Source organism: Canis lupus, chromosome 36, assembly GCF_011100685.1.
Source record: "Canis lupus familiaris isolate Mischka breed German Shepherd chromosome 36, alternate assembly UU_Cfam_GSD_1.0, whole genome shotgun sequence".
In the NCBI taxonomy this organism is placed as follows: domain Eukaryota; kingdom Metazoa; phylum Chordata; class Mammalia; order Carnivora; family Canidae; genus Canis; species Canis lupus.
Window position 1 is genome coordinate 16,778,817 of NC_049257.1, and position 25,534 is coordinate 16,804,350.

Consider the following 25,534-nt stretch of genomic DNA (forward strand, 5'->3'; position numbering starts at 1 on the left):
ATAACATATGTTGAAAGACACTAGTTTAATTGAAACCCACCTGCAAACTTTTGAAACTGATTATGGTAAAACAAAAATTTTGAAGTATTTTGCTTCTAAGTAGACATAATTTAATGTTTGTTGAAGCAGCGTGTAATCCAAAAAGGTCCTCGTTCATGAAATATTTCTTTTGCCTTCTTAGATTTCAACCATATAAATGGTAAAACCCCAAATGTAGGCAAATATAGGTTATCAACTACTGTTTCAGCTCCTTGCAAAATTAAAGTAACTGATAAGTACATTTTTTAAAGAATTTTAAAAAGATTTTTAAACAATGGCAATATGTTCATATTCTGTATTTCTTGGAAAATTTGACGTGACCAACATAACTTAAAGATTAGATATAGTTATTCTATTTATTCCTCTTCTACTCCAAATTATCATTGAAACTCACCGGGTCTGTGATAGTCTTAGGTATTTATTTTTTACGTTGCTTTTATTGAGATCTGTCTATCACCATTTCTATTCTGTTTACGTTTCAGTCGACCTCTTCAGGATGGAGATATTATCAACATTGATGTCACGGTGAGTAAATAATATAAAAAATAGTCTTTGATCAACTTCAGAATTGCTGGTAGCAACAGGAAGAATTGTGGATTGAAAATGTGAACTGCACCAAGGGAAGTGCTGTTTACTTCTAGACCCAGACGCAAGCAGCTGGTTTCCTTTTTTGTCTTTAACTCCGTGTTTATTCCAAGTAAACCCAGGCCTGACTTGAATTTAGGGCTGGAATCAGATGCACTGAGATCAATGTTGGCCTAAGTGAAATGTCAACCCAATCCTGCTATGTGTCATGTTTTTGAGAAGGTGTAATTGTTATTGATCCACTGTGTAGTTAATGCAGAGCACCACAGCACTGGGCAGCTGCTGAAGCTAGATATGTATGAGATGAGCTAACGCGAAGAAAGCCAGCATTTTTCCTTCACTCTGCCAAGATTGATCTTCCTCTTCCTGCTGATTTTGAGTGGGGCCTGTCATTATCTTACTCTGTCATTAGGGGCTACATTGGCCTGTGTGTGTCAGTCTATTTGGACAGCAACTCTTTTGCTAGCAGTGTTCCTTAGATTTATTAAAATCCCTGAAGGGTAACGTCGTGTTCCATTGGTGGTATGGAGGATAGAGAGAGTCTTGAACTCGGAGCTTGCAAGCCGAGTGGTTTTCTCTCTGAACCTGACTTTTTACCAACTGGTTTAACAACCGTGCTTTTAAATAACAACCCAAAGTAATTTGACATGGGAACTTCAAATTGTACAACCTCTATCTTTTTCTTGGATTATTTGTGCTTTGACAGTTGATTTTACTAAGAAACTTTGTAACGGTCCCTCTGGATTATGTAGGTTATAAATAAATTCTCTGCATCTGATTAATAAATAAGTTTTAAATATATAAATAAAATTTAATCATCTGGTGAGAACTAGTTGAGATGGACAACTGAGGAAATATTTTCCATAGTAGTTATTTTGTATCCAGACCATGAATTTAGATAGCATGGGAATGAAGTAGAAATTGGCGTCCAGTAGTTGAGTTCGGTCAAATTTTTAGTTGCTTAAATTAACTCACCCTCTTTTCTGCGTATCAGTTTGTATGATGATAGAGCCAAAGATTCTTTTATTGCTGCTACTCTTTCATATATCATTTTGCCCTACTTAGAATACTTGAACATTTGCTTCACATATATTCTGTTGGTTTATCTTTCCAACTCAGAATCATATAGAAGGAGATATTTTATGAAGTATACCTGAAATAAAATATTTTTCATGACATACTTTTCATTCAATTGTAACTGATTTGGGGGTTTTACATTTATTATCTCACCTAATCACCCTCTAATAAAATATTGCTACTTTTAAAGGAAATCAGAACACTTTCCTACTGCTTCCAGTGCATACAAAGAGACTATCTCATGCCTTTTCTGTTTCCTGAAGACTTTTAATACATTTTTAACATTCAAATATTTCACAGTTGCAAAACTCATAAAGCAACATATAATATTTCAAGTGTCTAGAAATGCGAAAGAGTCAAGAAAACATATAGGTCACTATCTTAATAAATCATATTTCTTTTTTTTTTTTTACTCCTCCCCACAAATTCTGCTTCTTTTGAGATATGTTGTTAAGTGAAAGATTCCATTATCAGATCCTATACTTCTATCAGAAAATATTCCTCATGCATTTTATAATTGTTTACATCTAGTATATCACAAGAAAACAGACCGCTTTCCCCCTAGAAAGTCAAATGTTAAAAAACAAATTGTGAGATGCCTAGAGTAGTTGCTCAATAAATATTTGTTTAATGAATGAAGTACAAAACAAAAATAGTTTGTAAGCACAAACCCTAATTTTAGATAACTGCCATAGACTTTCAAAAGTATTGTTATTTTCATATATATTGAATCTTTCACACATTTTGAAAGCTAGCAAAAAGTAATATAAAAAACAAAGATTTTTAAGAATATTTTTAACCTAAATAACAGTTATGTAAACACTGGATTAGACATCTTTAAAAACAATTACTCATATTAGTGACTATAATGTATTTGTGTATAAAATCAAACTTGTACTTTCTTGGTTTGCAAATGGGAATGAATGTATAAAACACTACTCTATTGGAGGTAATTAAGGTCATTTGACATAGTAGAGAAAACATTTGATTCGAAGCCAATAATCCATCATGTTAATCTGGATCTACCTCTGTGTTCTGCCGCTAACCTTAGACAAGTTACCTGTTTATGCCCAGGCTTCTGACTTATAAAGTGGAGACCGAATAAAGATGTTTCCTGCTTCCCTTACAGAGTGTAGTAGAGTATTTTTTTTTTTTTAGCACAGAATAATATACAGGTTTAAGACATTGACTCAGTATTAAAATAGAAAGCTCAGATAAATATCTTTTTTATAAGTTTCTGCATTCTGCATGAGAAAGAGAAATGTGAAAAATAATCACATAGATCAAATGAATGCAAAATGACAATTTCCGTGCTATATCTAAGGATCAGTATTCAACAGTGTCTTCCACCTTCTATATTTATTATCATGTTTTGTTGACTATTGACGTTTATAACGAATCTGGTATTTTTCAAGATCCTATAGTGCCTACTGAATCATTAACGACTGATAAAATTATATTTTCTGTAATTTTATTCTTAAGCTTATTTTGTTATATCTTAATCCTTTAAACCCCCATGTGTAGTGTTTCCTGTTAACATTCTGCTATCTGGAACATTTGACTAAAGTTTCACTTCCAGACAGGATCTTTCTATAACATATTGCATTCCCATATTGAATCACTTCAGTTCTTAGAACTAAATTCTCCCACTGTCTAATACTGACGTGTCTATTTCATTTCTTATTATCTATCACTTCCAAGTGCAGAATTAGTAAATAAAAGATCAAGTATCTTTCTGACACTGAAGAAACTTTTCACTGTGTTAAATACTTCTAGGCCCTCTAGACCTATTGTAGTAATTGTGGGTCAGTGTCTTTAGTCACTAATTTATGAATATGTAGTTTTGTCTTCCCAGAAATGAAGTGAGGAATCAAAATATTATACCAGCATTGCTAATCATAATGCTGAAATAGCCATTCTAGTTACGTATTTATTTTTAAATTTTGTGACATCATTGTATGGCTTCATCTTTTTAATTTCTGAAGGCAAATTCAGAAGCATATCTTTCTTTTGTAGGGAAACTTGAAAGTAATTCTGGAAGAGTGAAACCTATGAATCTACTAAATACATAAATGAACACAATATATACTTTGGGAGAGTACATTTTTTAAAACAAGGCCATATTTTTAAATGTTTGCCTGTGTTTAGGTCTATTACAATGGCTACCATGGAGACACCTCTGAAACGTTTTTGGTGGGCAATGTGGATGAATGTGGTAAAAAGTTAGTGGAGGTTGCCAGGAGGTGTAGAGATGAAGCGATTGCAGCTTGCAGAGCGGGGGCTCCCTTCTCTGTAATTGGAAACACAATCAGGTAAGCCTGACACTGACAAGTAAAGGGAGGGTTGGCAAATGGTACAAAGGTTATTGGTGGCTTGGTACAAAGTTGATGACATGTTTTATGATTCAGAACCATCATTTCAGTCTGATATCAGTATGTGAACTGCCAAGCTGCAATGCTGTTCCCTGGGTTAAAAAAAAAAAAAAAAGAAAAAGATTTTAAAACAGTGAATTATACTAGGGTCAGCAGGAAACTTACAGGAGCAGCAAGCAATATTTATATGACTCCTTTAGTTTTAGCTCAACATATAGGTCTGGAGCGTTGCTTTCCTCAAAATCACACCAAACATGGAAGAAAGTACGTAGGAAGGGGATAAGCATCCCAAACTCTTGGATAATGAAACAGGAGGAAAGCTAAATTTTATAAAGGAATGAAGTGAAATCTATTCCTGTGATACAAAGATAAAAAACATTGGCTCAAGGAAGCCTTACCTTTCAAATCAGTGGATTAGCAAACAGGCTGAAAGGGTGAGCCTACATCCTTCTCTACATTTTTCCTGTAAACCATTGTTTATTTTCCAAACAGTATATACTAGGTTTGCTTTTTGAGTGTATGTGTATTTTCTGAATTCCAGCCTTTCCCCGTAATCTGTTACCTACTTTGAGATCTTTTTTTTTTTTTTTTTTTACCCCCATAATTGTTTTGGAGTAGACATACAGAATATGTGTTTTCATTTAAAAGTAATGCATTTTGTTAAAGATGATCACATCAGTACCTTCAAAAGTACTGTTCTCATTAATAAGAACCATTGAATACTTCCCGTTTGTCTAAAGGATGGAAGGCTTAGTCACCTTGAAAAGATGCTGCCTTTTTTCTTCGTAAGCCCTCAAATACTTTAAGAAAAAAGGCAGTAAAATATCAGTTAAATGTATTTATGGCTTTAAAAATATTGTAACAATGTCTGAATCAAACTTTAGTAAAATCTCTTTGGGTTATATCTGAGAAGCTTTTATTGAAGACTTTGAACAAAATTGTGTTTTTGACAGTTTTAAATTATAGGCTAACTAGCCTGGGAAAAAAGGATAGTGTCTCTCTGTTCTTTCATAGGAAATGTTGAATCAGACCCCTACTGGGAAAAGAAATTTAATGCATATCTCACTATCTTACTGTCCATGAATATAATAGAAATGAATTCAAAATGCAGTTTTATTTTTGCAAATGGGATGAGTCGATAGATGTATCTCATATTTTTGAACACCTAGGGTTCAACAAATTTACTGGTGGTGCTCTTGCATTTTAACAAAATTTATTCTTCAGTCGAAGGGGGCAGAGAACACTAGATTCTTATTCAAGCATTCTATCGAGCTCTGCATTCATGGCTGTGTCTAAAGGGCATGTCAGCCTTTGATTCTCTCTGAGAGGTAATTATCCTTTTCCTGTCACGGAACAACAAATGATAGCTAACTACAGAGGCACATTTGCAGTAGTCACATTCATCAACTGCAGAAAAAAAAATTCAATTTAATTGTGCAACACAGCTGCACATGGGCTTTTGAGCATTTCTGTTGTTCTCCCTGTCTCGCTATTCCTCCCTCCAGATCTATTTTTTAAACTTTTTTTCTGGTTATTTTTTCCCCTTTTTGTCTCTTCTTCCATTTTTACTCTCTGTACTTTCTTGTTAAAGTAATTTTCCTTTGTGGCTCTCATTCTTTTTTCCCCATTGAAGGCTATGAATGTAGAAAATTATCACAATTACTCATATAATTGAGCCTCTTTGTAGCAAGTGCAACTCCAGTAGCCTTTCTCCATCATGAAAATGGTTTCATTATAGGGTTTTTCATATTCTCTGACACCATCTACACAGAGGAACAGGCGTGCAGATGAGATGTGCTAGGAACAGGCTAGATCAGTAAGGTCACAGTAGGAATAATTAGCTCTGCTATGGAAAGAGCATCTAGGCCTTTTACTGCTACATAAATGTACTGTCCGTGGCTTTTAGTCACAAAAAAACTTACTAACAAATGGAGCTCCCGCCTACTACTTTGAAAAAAAGATTTGTATCAACACTACAATTTTCCATCATTAAGACTAATAACACAGAGCCTAGTATACATCAAGGGGAATAAAAAGAAAAATCTCACATTCAAGTGGCGGCTGGGTGCTGACCTTTGTTCCCTTTTTTTGTGTACGACTTAACTCTTTACAAAAAAGAGCCACACGCCACACCAACATGCAGGTGAACTCCAGCTAGTACTAGCAAAGCATAGCATTCAGTCGGAAAATCTGATAAATCTCCATGCAGGATAATGCATTTCATTACATATTCACTACATTAATTCTAGCTACATAAAAAAAAAAAAAGAAAAGGAAGAAGAAGAAGAGTAGAATTGAAAGTGACATTGGATTTTAGCTATCTGGGTGCAAAGGTCAGTTTTTGCAGAGTATGAATTTGCATGTATAAGCTCCTTTGAAAATCAGATCAGTCCCAACAACTACACTTACAAAACTATGTGAAAAATAATAGACAATGAACTTTTTACTTTTACCCTGATACATTTCATTATTTAGATGGCTTACGTCTGCCACCAGGGACTAACAAATGTTGAGCCAGTGTTTCTGGACATGTATTATTTTGCCTTTTCTCATTCAGGCAAAATCTCAACGGAGTAAATAAACAAACAATCTCCACCTTTAAGCCAAAAGTACTTGGAATCATTACAGATGAAGGTTTACAAACATCTTTCAACCCAGTCTCATTTATTTTAAGATATTCACCGTCTTTTGCATAGCCTCCCTCTACTGATACACCATGAAAAGAACATTCAAGCTTCTTTTATTAGGAGTGTGTTACCAAAACCCCAGTGATCTTTATAGGAAATTTTGAAATTCTCTGAAGCCTGTAAAGGTAGGAGGATGTCTCTGAAGGCGTACTGGCTAAAATAGTTTAATGAAAAGGGCTCCCTGTGTGCCCTTTTGCTTCATGAGGATGGCTAGTGATCTTTAGGTTACAGTGTTATTACATGCACTGCACTTCCATTTGCTTTAAATTATTTCTAAAGCTGTATATTCACATGTTCTCTAGATGATATGATCTGTACATATGAGAATATTGTGAATGTGTAGATTCATGCATCCCAAATATGTGACAGTTCAATCAAAAATAATTTAAACTTATAGTTGTAAATGTCACGATGAAAGTATCAATAAATGGTTTTTAATGTTTAATTCATAAGTATATGTTTTGATATTAATTTAGAAGAATATAAAGCAGATTTTTAAAAATAATCTCTTTCTATTAGATTATGCACATTTAAACAATAAGTGGCTCAGGCAAAATAAGTCATTTTAATGTCATCTGTGATGGATTTTTCTTGACAGCTACTGTAAATTACAATTACACTGCTTCTCTCTGCACATGAAAGTAAGCACTGCAATAAATTATCTTTTATTTCAATCCATCATGTCTGCTTTTCGGAAACAGAAAACCTCAAATAAAAGTTCAGCGCTATTGTAAGAAAAATACAGTAATTTGTGATCCAGCTTGAAACAAAAAAATGTACCACTCATTTGGAAAACGGTCGTTGGCTTTCAAAAATATTACTAATTGTACTTAAACATTCCTCGTCATTAGAGGGAATCCTTGGACTCCTACATTCCTTCATCCAAAGACTGCTGTTTAAGATAAAAATCTGGAAAGACCGAACTTGGAAAATCAGGTGCCATTTAATTAGAGATGTGACCGTTTGGAAATTAATGCTGTTTATAGGATTCAGGTAAAAATAGTGATCAAACTGTTTCCACGTGAATTTTTATTTCTTGAGAAGAGTGTGCACTTAACCACAGTCCTCCTCTGCCCTCTTGGGGTATGTATTCTTAGTCACAAAATGTAGCTGAAGCATATTAAGAATTTTAATTTATCTAGACAGTCTTTCCAATTGAGGAAAACAACCTCAGAAAGGGAATTAAATGGAAGAAAATGGTCACAAGATGAAATTCCTGAAGAGGGGAACCATAACTGCAACATGAACTGTAATAATAGTATGATTTAAAAGTAAGTTCGGAAACTACACTTGTACAAGGTCTTCTTCGCTCCCCTCCTCTCCCTCCCCAAATAGTCCCTGTGAAGGACTTCAAATCATAAATGCGCTCAGGCTCATGGGTAAGTGTCATGCTGTCTGAGAGGATTTTTACTTAGAGGAAATCAGAACAGAACAGCTAATACCAGGAGAATTCTGTGCAGTAGGTTTCAGCAGAAAGAAGGCAGATCCTCCTGAGTGGAATGTCCAGGGCAGCAAGACCCTCTGTTCAGAGGCGGGCATGGCCCTGTGACGGCTGGTGCTGGGGGAGCAGCCTCGGCATCTCTTGGGCACCCCTACTTGCCCCATTGTTTCCATCTCCCTCAACACACCAGTTAGGAGAAGCACACATGCTCCACCTTCCCGTGGGCTACAGTCAGGGTTACCACTACTTGCTTTCATGGTAAAGTGGAATTTGCTACTACAGGTCATTCGGGTTGGCTCTAGGAAGTTGGGTTTCTAGCCTAGAGTCGGGTACATAATCTCGTGCTTCCCCTATATGCCAAAATAGTAGAAGGGGCATGATTTTAAATAGTAGTTAGAAACATTAGTGAGATCTTATCCCATTTAGTCCCAGTAAGTATGTGTTAAAAAGCTCACTACAAATCCAAAAGGGAAATACCCTGAAAAGCAGACCAGAAATATATACTTAGCTCCTGGGAATCAAGCATTGAGATGGGTGCTCAGCCAAGGCACTGAGCGAAATTTGTCCAGTTCTTTTCCTCTTTCCACCCGGCTGTGAAATCCTGACCTTGGCATTCATGACACATCCATTCTATGATACTCCTGTAACCATAAGTTCCAGCAGGATCCAGGCAGTAAATTGTTGTAGGAGAATGCACTCAAATATCTTTAGCCACTTGTAATTGCACAGCTTCTTTTATGAAGAGGAATGAGAGGTGTGATGGCGGAGGGACCCCAAGTGTTTTTTCCGAGTGGGCTTTCTTCCTTTCCTCTCATCAGAAATTAAAATGAAGATTGCCATTGTAACACACATTTAAGATGTAGCCGTGATGCCTGCCAATCAGTTAGATCCTAGGTGGGGTTTTTTTTTTTCTTTTAAGGAAAGAAAATAGAACGGTTTATATTGAATCTTCTTTAGAATCGTTGAGGTGTGTTGGGTCTGAAGTCACATAATTTATAGGTTTAGGTAGAACCCATTCTTGTAAAAAAAAAAAGTCTAGATGATTATTGTCTTTATCTAATAATCTCTCTCTACCCTCTATCTACTTTCCGTTCTCTGTTTTTATTCAGAAATTGTGTGGTACAAATAGAAACACCTTGAAAAGTTTTTATACCACCTGCCCCATGTGCAAAGAGACACAGAAATAACTATAACCATAAAGTACAACTTTAAGAGATATAAATGTTGACTTATTCCTGTCATCCACACATGCATGGCTTACCTATTTCTGCACTATCGGTTACATGGAAATTAAATCTGAATGAGAGGCTGTCCATCTGCTTTTTATAGTGACATCCTGGTCTATGGGAAGGTATCTTGCAGGTCTGGAGATGAAAGTTAAACATGTTCAGAAATAAGTGTACTGACACAAATGCTTACAGAGATGCTGCCTTTGAGTTCATGTTCAACTAAACCTAGGGTCTATTGGAAACTCTAGTTTGGGATCTAAGAACTTGGACTTTGATAAGAATTTAAATAATAGTCCTATAAATCCTGATCCATTGTTATGGTTAGGGTTAAGGTGCTATGCCCCTCATCCGCATGAAAATATAAATTGTTAATGATTTATATGCTCTTATCTTTCTCGTGCTCCTAGAAATGAATGTGTTCACCTGATTTCAAAAACAACTTCTTAACTTTTAGGTGAAGATTTTAGGGTTGGATTCTATATGCCAGACTTCATTTATGGAACCCAGTACATTTGCATGTAGAAAGAACTAATAAAGCATTAAGAATTAGGAATCACAATACTGGCTTCTCTGAGGCATCACGGTGATTATAAGCACTCGGTGTGAATTTTGTTAATGACCTAGGTCTTGAGTGGAAATCCCAAATGATCACAAAGTTTTGGAGTATTTCAAGAATAGTGACAACAAGATTTGACCTTTTGTGTGAGTATGTCTGTTTCTAAAATGTATAATGTTTTGAAATAGGCCAGAATAAGGAAACTGTAAAAGCAGGAGGTCACATTTCTAGATTGCATTTTGGTTTCTCTCTTCAGTTCCCAAATCACTAGTAATTTGCACAGTCTTTTGTGAAACCTTATACAAACCAGGCAAGTTTTTATGACCTGCATTCTATGCACAGGTATCTTGGTTATGCATACCAATCTGTGTATGTGTGCGCACACACTCATTTGTTGTCTAAAAGGCCTTGTTCGAATGCTGTACTAAGGTAAATGAAGCAAACTACTACGTTAAGTTACATACCTTTTATCTTCCTTTATCCAAAGGGAGTCATTGCATGCAATGGTAAAAATTTTAATTATTCCAGAATAATGAATATATTAATGTTATCATCCGACTCTAAGTATAACTGATTTTTTTCTCTTTTAGAGACTATTTTAAAGTGACTTTATCTAAATATGCATTAAAAACTTACCTAATTTAAGTATTTTGTTTGATCCCTTTTAAAGCCACATAACTCATCAGAATGGTTTGCAAGTCTGTCCACATTTTGTGGGACATGGAATAGGATCTTACTTTCATGGACATCCAGAAATTTGGCATCATGGTAAGAAAGTTGATTTGGGAGCTATCTATTGAATGGAATCAGAATAAGGCAGTTTGGCTCCTGGTGTTCCTCTAACTTTGAATTCATATGATCATCCTTTTGTGTGTATTCGTGTGTGTGTGTGTGTGTGTGTGTGTGTGTGTATGGCGGGGGTTGGCATTGGGGGGGGGGTGGTTACTTAATTGTAACCAGCACATTACTATGTTACTGGATTAGAGCCCAGCAGTTTCAATCTCAGAATAGGGTTTATTTTGCTTTTTGTCTTCCCCTGAAGGGTGATGGCTGGAAGGCATAAGGGATATTTGTCTAGAAAAAGTTGCTGAAAACAAAATGCCACTGCATGAGTGTCCCAGCAGCATGCACATATGACTGTTTTCCATTTTTCTTTTTCTACCCCCGTCTCTAACCGCTGACTGTTGTGGTTAAACTTCATTACATCCTACACAGCGTTGACAGCTGATGTATTTAGCAGCATGTACTCTTTAGTGCTTTCTAGATGATACCCACCCTTGTATTCCTTCCTCAGAACCTCCTGCTTGTCACTGCCTGGGTGTGCACCCTACAATGAGAAGGCAGGGGTGGGCCAGAAGCAGTGGGAGGATTTGGGTTAGGGTAGGAGGCAGTCCTATAGAGTGCCTCCCAACAAGGGACTGCACACCTGGATGGGGACTGAAGGAAAGTTGGGCCTTGACCTGTGGGCTTGGGCTGAAAGCAGTCCCTAGAGGAAATACTGCCCAGAACCCATTCCCTGGAAGATCCCCATGGACCCAGCAGGTCCATACTCCTTTTACACCAAAGAGCACTCCTTGAGACAGCCCTGAAGGGAATCCAGGCAGGAGCGCAGAAAGAGTGTCTCAGGCCTATGCCCGGCCCTGCACTAACACCTGACCTTATTTCAACCCCCACCCCCCCACCCCACTTTAACCTGCACCCTAAGTGGCCTCCTTCCCTTTGTATCAGTTCCCCAGGGTATTTTACTCTTTGGGGTGGCAGGGAGGGCCTAGGACCCAGTGAAGCCAGGAGACCTGGAAGCAAGTGGCCCGGGGTTTGTGAAGGTTGTCTAAAACACCCAACAGGTGTCTAAAACACCCAGGCTGCCTCTCTGAGGCTTTGGTGCACCCTTCCTGGGGTCCTTAATCCCAAGCAAAGCAAATGTAAAGGCTAAGGCTCAGAACCCGTGTGTTTAAACCCTTGGTGATAGCCACTACCAGGATTCTAGAAATCTCCATCCTTCCTTCTACCCTAAAAGGAAAAAGTAAATAAAATGACCAAGTTTTGTTTTGTTTTGTTTTAGGCAATCCTCCTCCTCTAATTCTGCTTCTCTCTTTCTCTCATTTCTCACTCCCCCTTTTCCATATTTTTTTGTTTTGCAGCAAATGACTGTGACCTACTCATGGAGGAGGGAATGGCGTTCACCATAGGTCAGTGCCCAGGCTCCCCTTCAGAGAGCCGTGGCTCCCTGGGTGGAAGCTGCAGCGCTGGCCTAGGCCAGGCAGTCCCATAAAGGAATAATAAAGCCAATCAGCGTAATGAAATAATTCAGATGCATAGCAAATCTGATTAAATAATATCCTTGAGCCCCATCTTCCTAAATCAGATACTTACCGACACATTTAGGAGACGGCAGCCATCCAACCTCTAATTCTGTTACCAGCATAATGTAGTGTTTGGGTTTTTTTTTGTTTGTTTGGTTTGGTTTGGTTTTGGTTTTTTTGTTTTGTTTTGTTTTGTTTTTTCCATAACACCCAGTAACTAGAAGTGATCGTGTCCCTTGCTCCCTGTCCGCAGCAAGTGATACGTACTGTCTGGCGGCCCATTCCTGGCTGATCATGTGATCGGTGTCACCACCAAATTCCAATCATCCAAGACCCTAAAGGCATCATATTTCTGACTGTGATACTTAATGGAGAAGCAATTAGAGTGAAATAAGAAAATTGTTATTTGCTGATTAATGAACATTTTAAGCATGTTTTAAAAATTCAAATATTTTTTAAAACTGACTGGTATTTATAAGAGGGACTGGTGTTTGGGTGGTTATTATCCACGGGGTCCTAATTAAGGCTTGATTAAAATGCCCTTTTTTTCTCAAAAAAAATACGAACTAGGCGACTTCATACATTTTTTGAATGCGGTAGTGTTTCCTCTTCCTACTGTTTAGTTTGTAGTATACTATGTAAGCAACGTCAATTATCAGCCCCTGCGAGCTGACAACATGAACCCACGGGGGGAGCACTTGGGGGGAGGGGAGGAGAACCTTCTTATTCTCCCCCCCCTTTTTTTTCATAATCAGCCGAAACCATATTTGACAAGAACATGATTAGATCACTGCAGTAAATATTTTCCCTCTTACAGAGCCAATCATAACCGAAGGATCCCCTGAATTTCAAGTCCTGGAAGATGCCTGGACTGTGGTCTCCCTGGACAATCAAAGGTGTTTGCTCTCGGTGCTATTGCCTTGAAATTATATGGGAAGGGAATGTGGGTCCGACGGCTCCGGCTGCTGTTCCCCGCCCCGCGGGCGCTTTCTGGCGGCCTGACCGCGCGTGTGTTTCAGGTCCGCCCAGTTCGAGCACACAGTGCTCATCACGTCGGAGGGCGTGCAGGTCCTGACCAAGCTGCCCCACGAGGCCTGAGGAGCCGCCCGGAGGTCGCAGAGGCCCGGCGCTTTTTATCCTAAATTGCTGAAATCCAGCTGGAGAACTTGTAGAAGACACCGGCGACCGGGAGGTCACGTAGTAACCAAACTAGCATCTAGTTTTGGAAAAACCCGGGGGGGATTGGGGGCAGCTGGCAAGTCAGAGCTCCAGCCCGGATCCTGGCTGGGGCTTGGCTTCCCAGCGGGGAGGGGACCTGGGGGACATGGGGACGCCCTCGCTTAGAGATGAGGGGCTTCTCCAGATGCCTGCTTTTCTCTTTCCCGTGTCTTGACCGCCCAAGTAAAACGCTTTCCCGGGATCCCTGGGTGGCGCAGCGGTTTGGCGCCTGCCTTTGGCCCAGGGCGCGATCCTGGAGACCCGGGATCGAATCCCACGTCGGGCTCCCGGTGCATGGAGCCTGCTTCTCCCTCTGCCTATGTCTCTGCCTCTCTCTCTCTCTCTCTGTGTGACTATCATAAATAAATAAATTAAAAAAAATATTTTAAAACGCTTTCCCCTCCTAAGCCCATTGTGTCTGTGGTCCTTGCGCCTCTGACAGTTAGAGGGAGGAGGAAAGTGGTTAATTTTTGAGTCTCTGAACTTTTTACATGGGCAGTGGGGCCCGGCGGGGAGGGGGGGGGGCGTTGGAATGAGCCTAGACGTTAGCTGGGGATTTTTTTAATTTATTTTTTCAAAAGATTGTATTTATTTATTCATGACAGAGAGAGAGGCACTGGCAGAGGGAGAAGCAGGCTCCATGCAGGGAGCCCCACGTGGGACTTGATCCCGGGTCTCCAGGATCACACCCCAGGCTGAAAGGGGACACTAAACCACTGGGCCACCGGAGCTGCCCTAGGAATTTTTTTAAAACTCTTTGCTTTCCCCGTTGTGGGTCCCACATTGGCTCTCCCAGGGACCAGCTGCCCCCCAGCCCTTCCAGTTCTTTTCCCTTCATAGCTGCTTTGTGATGAAAAGATTAGCCCGCAAACCGAGGGAGGGGTTGGTTACAAACATTTCCTTGCCTGTGAACCCTGGGTCTGGCCTCTGCAGTGCTTTATCAATCCACAAACCTGACTTTCCCAGTCCCCCATGGCTCCTCCTCACGTCCCTCATCCTGCCCCAAGCGGCCATCCCTAAGGTTATTTTTGAGAAATCCTCTCCTCCCCTCCATATATATATATCTTTCTCTCTCTCTCTCTCTCTCACACACACACACACACACAGTGTGACCGTTTATTGCACTAGAAATTAGAACATGGGCCCCACCAGTCCAGATGTGAACAGTGGTTGGTCTAGCTCCTAAGCTGACCTCTCCCCATATCGTAGTCCCCCTTCAGACTGCACTCTCCTTCTGGAGACCTAAAGGATCCCAGCAGGGGACGATATGGAAACTTTTGAGGGCAAGAGCCAAGTTAGCTGGGATTGGAGCTGGCAAGCCTGCAGCTCCACCTGCTTCAGAAGCAGGAAATCCAAAGGCCCACATTCTGCATTTCCCAAAGGCCCATTTCTGATCAGAATATCCTCCCTTCTTCAGCACGCAAGCCCCCCCACCCCCCCGCACCTGTTCACACCTGGGTTCAGGTGAAGAGGTGTTTGGAGTTTAGTAGACCACATAGAAAGTAGCCCCCCTGTGATCACGGTTTTAGGAGCAAGTTCAGTGAGGGTGTCTGGGCAGTCAGGGATTGTACAAACTTCTATTTCTACTGAAGCCGCTTTTGCAAAGTTGTCACCCACTAAAAATAGCTTGGGCCGGAGAGCACCAAGGAAATGCAAGCACCTGTAGTTGCCGTGACAGGTGGTCTCTGGGACGCTCAGAGTGGTGGGAAAAGAGATAGGAAACTGAGGCCAATAAGAGCACTTGGAGAAGTGGCTAGTTCAAGCTTTCCCCTGAACTCAGATTCTCTTGGGCATCCTCCAACCCTTCCAGTACCCCTTCTCTGTGCCTGGGGATGTAGAATTTGGACAGAGGTGATTCCAATTCAAGTGGATCCGAGAGCTGGAAAAAGCGAGGGAGGAGTTGAAGATATACCAGGACCATAGAAAAACTTTTCGGGGGGTGGGGGGGCTTGAAACATTCACCAAGCAAAGGCCTAGAGACTCCAGGACAATTCGATTCTGTAGTAAGGAACCTGGCCCAGATGGCCTTGGAAGAGAGCCGTTTGCCAGATAATGATTTCACTTCTCTCCTAGGGCAATCAGAGTGCAACGGGTAGCCGCTTATCTTATCTACGGATCAGTTTACTCTAAGTTCCCCAAGAATAATTTTATTAGGACCACAGGATTTTACCAACCACTGGGAAAACATGCTGTTCGTGCAGCAATTATTCTGAGGTGGAAGTATTTATGGGACAGGTTTATAATCCTATTTATTCAAGTAACTAGTTTAAGCCTAGTTTAAACATTATACACACATCTAGGTGTCTATGTGTGTGTGTATATACCAGCCACTACCAGCAGCTCCGTAGGAAACAGACTCGATTTACAACGAACTCCCTTTAACAGGCTTTGAAGTTGAAGTTAGAAAGCAGATTTAAAAATACTTTGTGCATCACCGCCGCCGCCGCCACCACCTTCCAGCCCAGCGGGCCCCAGACCTCACCCGGGGTCGCCGGGACGCCAGCCCACGCGTGGCCACAGCCACCACCCTTGGACGCGGGTCCTGCGGTGGCTCCCACGGGTTCTACTCGGAACCCGGGATAAACCTGAGAGTTGTGCTGCCTGTCAGAGTTGGGACAGGCAATGATCTAAGCACACCAACGTTCCAGAACAGGTGTCGTCCCAGCAGTGGGGGGTGGGGGGATCCACTGGGCGCTGACGGAGTGGGGATAAGACCGCGCGCTGCGAAGCTGCTGGAGGCCCCGCGGCTCAGCGCCCTAGGGCCCGGCTCGGCCGCCCCTCCCGGGACCTGCGCCTCTGGGGCTCGGAAATCATTCCCCAGTGTAGACACTCCCTCGCCCACACATAACTCATTTCTATAATAAGGCTCTGAAGAACCTTTCCCGAGGAGGCGCGTGCGGGTCCTTTGTTGCACGGAGCCAGCCCGGTCCCCCCCGCGCTGGAGAAGCGTGGATTCCCCCTTTCGGATGGGGACAGGGAGCCCTGTAGACGGGCCGCCTCTCCACCACCCCCCTTCCCCCACCTCGCGGTCCTCCGGCGCCCGGCCGTCGGGTTTCCTCACGCCCAGCCCTGCGCCCCCGAAGTCAGCAGCCGCTTGCCCGGTGCCCACCCCGACCGCGCCGGCCAGCCGCGGCGATCACTTACGTGGGCAGGGCCCGCTCGAGGCGCGCGCAAAGACCAGCGGCCCGGGCGGCGTCCGAGCTGCAGTGCAGGGCGCACCGCCCCGCGCCGCACACCCCGAGACAGGCGCTCGGAAGGAGCAATTAAAACCACAAGTGCAACACGGAAATCAAGAGGAGTCGAGCGGCTCCGGGAGTAGGCTGGTGGTGGCGGAGTGATTAGCTGGTTGTTGCTACAAAGCATCACCCTGTGGTTCGGTGATTAAGGGGGAAAAAAAATCTTTCTAAACGTTGGCAAACCAGTTATTGGTTTGAAGGATTTTTTTTTTTTTTTGCTTTTGTTTTTCTTTTTGCTCCAACCACGCTGCCTGAAATATTGCTACCCCCCAAAATCATGCCCTTCAACCAAAGGAGAGGAATTCCGCGGGCAGCAGCTGCGGCTACAGAAGTTGAAAAAGAGAGAAGCCCCTTCCACTAATATCTGTAACGACAGCACCGATGTAATTTGTTTTGAATGTTCATTTTTATTGGTGTTCCCTCTGCCAAAATGTGCTTGATTACAGAGGTTTGTCCTGTGATCACTGCGCACTCCAGACAGGGGAAGGTGCATCGCCGAAGGTTCAGCTCAGGCCAGATCAGATCTCGGGCTGTTTAACGCTGAAAGGCTGCATGTTGCTATTAGTGTTAAATATATGGCTAATTATGCGTATGAAAATTAAACATCAGTGTTATGCTAATGGGGCGCCTTCAGCTGCGGATCCGAGCACTTGAGACTACCATTTAATCAAATGAATCAGTAACTAATACATCTGCACGTGTGAACTTTCACAAGATCATTTCCCCGTTCCCCGTCACACCGCTAAATTATGAAAGAAATAATTATCAACACTTTCTAATTACCTAACAAAGTAATTTGGGATTCACCGTGGGGCTGGCGGGATGGGGAACCAACAGCCCCTCGCAGGCAGCGTGGTGCGCGCCACGCCTCGTGGGGGTGGCTGCGTGGTGGCGGCGGCGGGGGGCTTTTGTGCGCCTTCCCCTACCTAGCGCCCCAGAAGATAGAAGGCGCCGCGGCGGCTTTTGCCAGCCCTGCCCCCAGGCCCAGGGGCGCCCCGCTTTGACCCCTGGAGATGAGGAGCAGCCTGGGCGACCACGAGAGACGTGTCCGTCACCTGCTCCGCGAGCCCCCCGCGGGCCCGGGTCTGCCGCGGGTTCCGGTGGCCCGCAGGCCTCCCAAGCCCCGGGCCCTCCCGCCAGGCCCCGGGAGGCCGGAGGATGACCACCCGGGGCCCGGGGCCCGGGGACCCGGGGCTCGAGCCGCGCTGAGCCCGCCGGCTCCTCGGCTCCACTCTGCGCCGCGCCCTTGGGGCGAGTGAGTCCTGGGCACTGGGCGCAGAGGGAGTGGAGGGGCGGGGGAGGCGGAGGAAGGCTGGGAGGGAGAGAGGGGGTGTGTGCTGCGGGGAGGGGGCGGTGCGGCCGCCTTTCCTGGGAGGAGAAGCGCGGGTTCCTGGCTCTCCGCGCGCTCTGCTCTAATCAGACCGGTGCAGCCTCGAGCTGGAGCGGCCAGCTGGGCCTGGAGCAATGCGAGCGGGCCCCAGGGAGCGGCGGCGGCGGCGCGGCGGCCGAGTGAGTGAGTTCGCCCGGGGGGCCCCCAAGCCGACCCCGGGGAGGTGGCCGAGCGGACCCAGGCCTGGGAGGCGCCGCCGCGCAGGGCGCTGCGCTGGGCACACGGCGCTCGGGAGCACGGCGCCCCGCCGGCCTCCGCGGAGCCGCAGGTGGCCCCCGCCCCCGGCCGCAGCGCGCGGCTTGGCGCTCCGAGGCCGCCGCGGCCGGGCTCCCGGGCCGCCCTGGCGGAGCGCTGGGCCCGGGCACGGCGGCTGCCGGGAGCTGCGGCGCCCCGGTCCGGGCGCTGGGGGCGGGCGGAGGGTGGGGACAGTCGCGGGGGGAGGGCGGCTGCGCCGAGCCGCTGGCGGGTTTCTGGGAAGTGAGGCGCGCCGGGGAGGCGGGAGGCTCGAGAGCCGCGGGCCGCGGAGGTCCCGGCGCGGGCGCCGCAGCCCATTGTGCGCTCCACGCGGCGCGCTCTGTTGCAGAGGAGCCCCGGCCGGGACGTGCGGACGCGGTTCTCCCCAGGCCCGGCCGCCTCGCCCGCTCTAGTCCAGCGGAGCCGGAGCGCCTCGGACCAATCCCCGGTGATTATGCAAGACAGCGGACCAATCAGCTCCGCCAGCTCATGAATATTTATGACCTTGGCTGAGTCAAAGCTTTGAAGCGAGTTTGGGGAGCTCGGCAGCATCATGCTTAGACTTTTCAAAGAGACAAACTCCATTTTCTTATGAATGGAAAGTGAAAACCCCTGTTCCGCTTAAATTGGGTTCCTTCCTGTCCTGAGAAACACAGAGACCCCCAAAAGGGAAGCAGAGGAGAGAGAGAGACCCACACCCAGACCCCGCGAGAAGAGATGACCATGACCACCATGCCAGAAAGTCTCAACAGCCCCGTGTCGGGCAAGGCGGTGTTTATGGAGTTTGGGCCACCCAACCAGCAAATGTCTCCTTCTCCCATGTCCCACGGGCACTACTCCATGCACTGTTTACACTCGGCGGGCCATTCGCAGCCCGACGGCGCCTACAGCTCGGCCTCGTCTTTCTCCCGACCGCTGGGCTACCCCTACGTCAACTCGGTCAGCAGCCACGCGTCCAGCCCCTACATCAGTTCGGTGCAGTCCTACCCGGGCAGCGCCAGCCTCGCCCAGAGCCGCCTGGAGGACCCAGGTACGTGCGCCTGCCAGGGAGAGGGAGAGGACAGGGTACAGGGGAGAGAGGGACGGAAGGAGGGAGGAAGGGAGGGAGGAAAGGGGGGAGGAAGAGAGAGAGAGAGAGGAGGGAGAGGGGGAGAGCGAGGTGGGGGTGGGGGTGGGGAGGACGCCGGAGCAATGGAGGTTTCGGGTATCAATCTATGTATGGATCCTTGTCAGAGCAAAGAAAAAAAAAATTTTTTTTTTTTAAATTCCACCCAACTCGCAACTATCCAGCAAAGGATAAATCTGAGAGCGTCCCCTGGCACTGTCTGGGCCTCTGGGCGGCTCTGTGCGCCGAGCACACAATGCCCCTTTGGAAAACAGAAACCCACATGTGCACGTATTAGTCTCAGTAATTATTTATTGCGTAGCGCTATAAACAATGTATGCAATTAAGGGTAATTAAACCTCAACTACCGCCTGCAAAAAATAGCAAACTTTCTCTGCAAAGGCAGGAACTGCACGCCTGGGAACTGCCCCAGTCGGCCTGCTGCGGCCCGGGGCCGGGCCTCGGACTTTGCGGGACCCTTCCCTGGCTTTCGGAGTTTTCTTGAGCGTTCTCTCTCGGCCCAGCCTCTGCCACCCCTCGGTTGCCACTCGCCCTCGGCTCCCCGCTCTAAAGGCTGTCCCCGCATTAACAGCGGCCCCCCCGCTTCTGCTGTCCCTCCAGGGGCTGACTCGGAGAAGAGCACGGTGGTGGAAGGCGGCGAAGTGCGCTTCAATGGCAAGGGGAAAAAGATCCGCAAACCCAGGACGATTTACTCCAGTTTGCAGTTGCAGGCTTTGAACCGGAGGTTCCAGCAAACTCAGTACCTAGCTCTGCCCGAGAGGGCGGAGCTCGCGGCCTCCTTGGGACTCACGCAGACGCAGGTACCTCGCCGCGGCCCCTCTGCCAAGCGGGCCTCCCGCGGCCGGCCTGCGCCCGGAGCTTCGTTTCTTGCTCTCCGGGCCTCAGGGTCGGAGACTGTGTGCGTGTGTGCGCGCGTGCTTGTGTGCGTGTGTGCGCGTGTGCGTGTGCGTGTGTATGTGTGTGTGTGTCCCACCCATGGCTCTCCTTCCTCCCTCGTTCTCTCTGCTCCGGCTCTGTCGCTGCACTCTGTACTCGGCGCTGCCTGCCGCCGGCCCTCAGTCCCTGGACAATCTGATTAGGGCGCGGAAGGATTTCCCTAGACGTTTTGTTTGGGGACTCTGAGGTCACACGTGCCCGAACAACTGGAACAATAGACGCTGGGCTTAATCCCTTCTTTGCCTTTAAAGTGTGTGGCTAATCACTCAGGGCCTGGGCCAGAGCCTCTGTTTCCCTCCTCCTCCTCCTCCTCCTCCTCCTCCTCCTCCTCCTCCTCCTCCTCCTCCTCCTCCTCACCGGGTTGGGGTGTGGGGAAGTCCTTTCCTCCGCCTTGTCACCTCCCAAGTCCCAGACCCTGGAGGAGGAACGTGGGACCTTCCTTCCCGGATTGCTCTAAGACTCTGGGGAGCCCATGGGGCTTTCTGACCACGACTGGCGTAGGTTTCCAACGTCTGGGCCGGGATTTGGAGCAGAGCTGGGGAGAGCAAACAGACACTAAGGAAAGGTTGATGTAAGTCCAAATGAAAAAGTTTAACAAAAACCTTTTGGCCTCAGTCAGCCCCCAACTCACTCAGGGGCAGAAAGGCTGGAGCAAAGAGAAAGCAGGTGGCATTGCAAATAAATTTCCTCCACTCCTTTCCTCCGCTCGATTCTTTTTTTATTGATGATCATATTGGACTTGAAGACTCGAGGTCGTGCAGGCGCTGCTTCTTCCCCCCAGACGATTGCCTGGGTCGGGCTGAGCCCCTGACAAGCGAAGGCCTGGATACCCCCCTAACTCCTCACCACCACGCCCCCTTGGCTCCCTGCGAGCTGCCCTTGCGGGCCACTTGCGGCCGGCGGCCTGGCCTCCAGGCTTTGGTTCCCATAGGTGGGGGGGGGGGGCTCTGCTCCCCCAGCAGGCGCTGCCCAGTCGCTCAGGGGCATCCTGTCTCCACTGTCCCCCCCATCTCCCCACTACCACGGTAGGCACAATGGACCTAGCCGAGTCACATTATTGTCCGCTCTTGCAGGTCAAGATCTGGTTCCAGAACAAGCGGTCCAAGTTCAAGAAACTGATGAAGCAGGGCGGGGCGGCTCTGGAGGGTAGCGCGCTGGCCAACGGCCGGGCGCTGTCGGCCGGCTCCCCGCCCGTGCCGCCCGGCTGGAACCCCAACTCCTCATCTGGGAAGGGCTCGGGCGGCAGCGCGGGTTCCTACATCCCCAGCTACACGTCGTGGTACCCCTCGGCGCACCAAGAAGCTATGCAGCAGCCCCAGCTCATGTGAGGTTGCGCGCCCGCACCCTCCCGCCTCCTTCCCGTCTCCCCGGCCCGGGCCCCTCCCGCCTCCCGGTCCATCCACCCCGTCCGCAAGCCCCGGGCGCCCCCCTCCCCCGGAAGGGCCCAGGGGCAAAGAAGAAGGAACCGCGAAGGCCGGTCGCCCGCCACCTCCTTGGAGTCCCGCGCGGTCCGCACCGGCGACTCCCCGGCGCCCACGCGCTCGCCCTCGCCCGCCTGGGCCGCGCGGTGACAGCGGCCTCCGAACGAAGCGCGACCGCCCGAGACACGGCCAGAGCAGCGCGACCGGCCAGCTGGCCCCGACTCGCCGACCCTCAGCTGCGTGGGACCATCAGGAAAAAAAAAAAGGAAAAAAAAAAAAAAAGAAAACCCACAAAAAAAAATGTAGAAAAAGCAAAAGCTTTTTTTTTTTTTTTCTGTTCTGTCTGTCTCTTGTCTCCTTTCGCTCTGTATCTGTGCGCCGACGAAGTCGAGGTCCTCGTCTGTCCGCTGTCCTCGTTCTGCGGCCTCTGAAAAAGTCACCAGGTCGGAAGAGGCCCGGGCCGCCGGCCGCCCAGCGCCGCAGGCTGGGACGTCTTGTCCTTTCAGACCTTCTCCTGGGCCTGCCTAGCCATCTGTGTAGCTCGTTCGGGAATCGGGGGAAACTGGAGGGAGGGGGTTTTATTTATTGAGGAATGGACTTCGCCTGAGGGTGGATGTTGGCCAATTCTGTGGAGCACAGGGTCCCATAGTACCGATGACTTCAAACGCACCCCCGGGGAAAACGACTAAGGAGGACCTGGTGATTTTTAACTTATACAGTAACTTTTGTACTTCGCTGGTATGGAGAGGTTGGAACCCAATGCTTTGCATTTTTACATGTCCCGTATTATTTTTAAAAGAAAAAAAAAAAGGAGAAACGAAGCCAACACAATTTTCTCATCTCGGGAAAAACACTTGGTCGCTTTGCCTGGACAAGAAGGAAAATTCTAATTCCCTCCTTGGGGAGCAAGAAAGAGTGGCCCGATGGGCAGTGAAAAAAACAAACAAACAAACAAACAGGCAGGCATAAACGAGTGCCCTAAAGCCAGTGAGCTTTAAAGAAAGACAAAAGCAGCACTAATCCCCAGAGGCTCGGACCACAGAATAACACCAGGCGGCACCCTGGACGCCCAGTCTCCAGTGCAGGGTCTAATCGCTGTACATATTATTATTGTTGTTAATTATTATTGTTATTATTATTGTTCCGTAAACATGTTGCACAAGCTTAGCTCTTTTCCGTTCTGTTGTGTGTGGCTGTAAAACCTGATGCTTTGTGAAATGAGAATCTTGACATTTTACTTGTGAAATTTGGAAAATGTGATCAATTGAAATCAACCGTGTTTTGTGTTCTCTATGTCAAAGTTTAGTTTTATATTGAGAATGTTAACTTATTGCTTTGTATCTTGGGAAAAAAAGAACTTTGTAAATAAGTTATAAAGTTTCTTTGAGACAGTAAAATTATGGTTTCGAGAAAGAACTGCTGTCTGGTGTGCTGTGTGAGGGGGTGCTGTGGGCTGGGCCAGGCCAGGCCTCCTCCTCTGGGGACAGATAGTGCAGGGGTAAGGGACTCCTGGCTCCAGACTACGGGAATAACCCCCAAGGCCCTCCCAAGCGGCGGGGACCGTTCATCTTGCCCTGCTTCTGAGCCCCAAGGGGTCTGATCCCTACCTGGGTTAGGAGGGTGGGCAGCGACTGTCTGGCAAGGGTCCTTGGAAGGGGGGGGGGGTCGGGAACAGGTGCTGTGTGACAGAGCCAGGTCTCAGGAACCAAAGGGACTGTGCTGGCTGGCTGAGAGGAGCTGAAAGCAGAGCTCAAAGGTAGCCGGCATGGGAGACGTGAGTGCCACCCCACACCCAGTCACCGCCCGAAGCCAAGAGGACTGAAAGCGGAGACACAGGGCTTTGCCCCCTCGCCAGCGCGGAGATCTGGCCTTCCGGCTTCTGCTTGCCCGCAGGGCGCTCGAACCCGACGCGGAAAAGACGCAGCCAGACACCGGAAAGGGGCCGGAAGGACTCGTCTGTCGGGCTACACCCAGTCAATCAGCGAGCTCCGAGGGACAGTCCCCAGGCGCCACCTGGGCCCCTCCACAGTCACTCCCACCCGTCGGGCCCATCCACGACGAGAAGCCCCTTCCCGCCTAATGATCCTCAGCTGCTCTCTGAGCCTCAGATGGAAATGCCAAGGGAAGGGGCAGGAGGGCTCGGAGGGCTCCTGGAACCACGGGGCTGGCGGAGGCCAGACCCCTCACTCTAGCCCCAGGGTCGGGAGGCCAGGCCGGGGAGGGAGCTCCTCCAGGGGAACACTCTGATGAATCCCCTCCAGGACAGAGTGGACTCCGAGCAACTAGAACCAGCCTGGCTCCCTCCACCCGGTGGCCTGGCGTTTCACCCCAACGTCAACCCCAGACCCTACAGCCAAGCGGAGGAAGCTCTGGGAAGCTGCGGGCCCCGACGGGCTGCTTTGAGCGATTCCTGCATCCCTTGCACTCGCCTTGCGACACTGCTTCCAGCGGGCTGGCCCTCCGCCTTTGGGGGGCCGTTGCAGCGCGCGGTGGGGAGCAAAGCGGGGAAGGCAGTGATCTGTGTTGTGACAAGCACCCATTTTTCAATTGGTGCTGGTGAAAGAGCAGATGCTCCAGGCTCTTCTGACGCCCTTTGGGAAGGGGAGGGGAAGTGGTGGAGGGGCGGTGATGCAGGGAGCTGGGGAAATAGTGGGGGATGGAGCCGGGGACCTCAGGGCCCCTCCGGGCCCTGGGACTGTGGCTTTACCGCTCCCGCAGGTCTCCAGAACCCGGGGCGCAAACTGGGGAGATCAAATCTCGGAGGCAGGGAGTGGATTGGCCTCAAAGCTGAGAGGGAACACGGTTTCCCAGGCTGGGTTCCGCCGCCGGGGTAGGGACCTTCCCCGATTTGGTTTTCCTTGGAGATGTGACTTTGCTAGAGGGGAGGTTTTGGTGGGTTGCTCTCTCGCACATCCAACTCCGGTGCAGCAGCCAGGGCCCAGTGCCTGAAGCCACAGGCAAAATCTGTTTGGTCAAGCGGATTTTAATATTATGAGATATTAGCTTATACTAATTTAATAATCTCTTGCTAACAGTTCAAATAGAGAAATTATTAGTTTTAGCTCAACGAAGGCGGTCTTTAGTTAGGCTCTATTATAATTATAAGCGGTTGCACTTTTAAAAAATGTTAATCTCAATATAGGCCTAATTAATGCTGCCTTGTTACTGACAAGTAGTTCATCAAATATCTGATTCAAAGATTTTCATAATGAGTATATTAATTAAACTATGAATAATCTAAAGGTGGTTATATTTAAACAATACCTCATTATAATGATTAAATACTGATTTCGAATATTATGTCTTAACAATTGTCACTTAGAAAACACAACCTTTCCTTATGTATGAGTCTGTAATGGCAAAATGCAATTTTGGGATTTTTTTCCCCTTGTTCAAAAAATGTGAACCTCATTTTAAAACACTTCTGAAATAGGTTACACACAGCTTAATGATTATCAAAATGACTCTTTTCTGCAAAAAAAGACCCCAAAGTGCGCGTACAGCTGCAAACCCAAGAGGGTCAGCATCATTTCACTGTATTCTCTTCTTGATTACAAGCCGGGCCCATCAAACACAACATAATTACAGTAATTTCAGGTTTATTTATTCTAATGCAGTTTCCCCATCTCTCTGGTAATTATGAGCAATTTTTTCGCCCAGGGAATCTTTTTGCATTAACAAAAG

The 25,534-nt window shown here is 46.8% G+C and overlaps 2 protein-coding genes across 3 annotated transcripts in view; both read left to right on the forward strand.

Moving 5' to 3' along the window:
* The window catches only part of METAP1D (methionyl aminopeptidase type 1D, mitochondrial), an 88,899-nt gene extending 75,318 nt beyond the window's left edge, over positions 1 to 13,581 (forward strand). Inside the window, exons 5-10 of the mRNA XM_038584847.1 lie at positions 522 to 564; positions 3,850 to 4,013; positions 10,657 to 10,754; positions 12,128 to 12,175; positions 13,107 to 13,185; positions 13,309 to 13,581. Coding sequence (XP_038440775.1) covers positions 522 to 564; positions 3,850 to 4,013; positions 10,657 to 10,754; positions 12,128 to 12,175; positions 13,107 to 13,185; positions 13,309 to 13,387 — 511 coding nt within the window. The 3' untranslated portion in view covers positions 13,388 to 13,581. The remainder of the gene's footprint in view (positions 1 to 521; positions 565 to 3,849; positions 4,014 to 10,656; positions 10,755 to 12,127; positions 12,176 to 13,106; positions 13,186 to 13,308) is intronic.
* A 5,102-nt stretch (positions 13,582 to 18,683) lies between these two features.
* Positions 18,684 to 23,266, forward strand: DLX1 (distal-less homeobox 1). 2 transcript variants are annotated; one of them, XM_038584508.1, is made up of 3 exons: positions 18,699 to 19,397; positions 20,094 to 20,293; positions 21,503 to 23,266. In XM_038584508.1, exons 1-3 carry the CDS (start codon positions 19,085 to 19,087, stop codon positions 21,755 to 21,757), a joined length of 768 nt encoding a protein of 255 aa, XP_038440436.1. In that variant the 5' UTR covers positions 18,699 to 19,084; the 3' UTR covers positions 21,758 to 23,266. The 2 variants fall into 2 exon arrangements, with proteins under 2 accessions (XP_038440437.1, XP_038440436.1); XM_038584509.1 differs by lacking the exon at positions 20,094 to 20,293 and having other exon boundaries at positions 18,684 to 19,397; positions 21,503 to 21,722.
* Positions 23,267 to 25,534: the final 2,268 nt, after the last annotated feature.

What these genes read in the sequence shown, in the direction of transcription:
- DLX1 (XM_038584508.1), top strand. Translation starts at nt 19,085, where the DNA reads ATGACCATGACCACCATGCCAGAAAGTCTCAACAGCCCCGTGTCGGGC. An exon ending in GAGCCGCCTGGAGGACCCAG is followed by an intron (nt 19,398 to 20,093) that starts GTACGTGCGCCT and finishes CTGTCCCTCCAG; the next exon opens with GGGCTGACTCGGAGAAGAGC. An exon ending in TGGGACTCACGCAGACGCAG is followed by an intron (nt 20,294 to 21,502) that starts GTACCTCGCCGC and finishes CCGCTCTTGCAG; the next exon opens with GTCAAGATCTGGTTCCAGAA.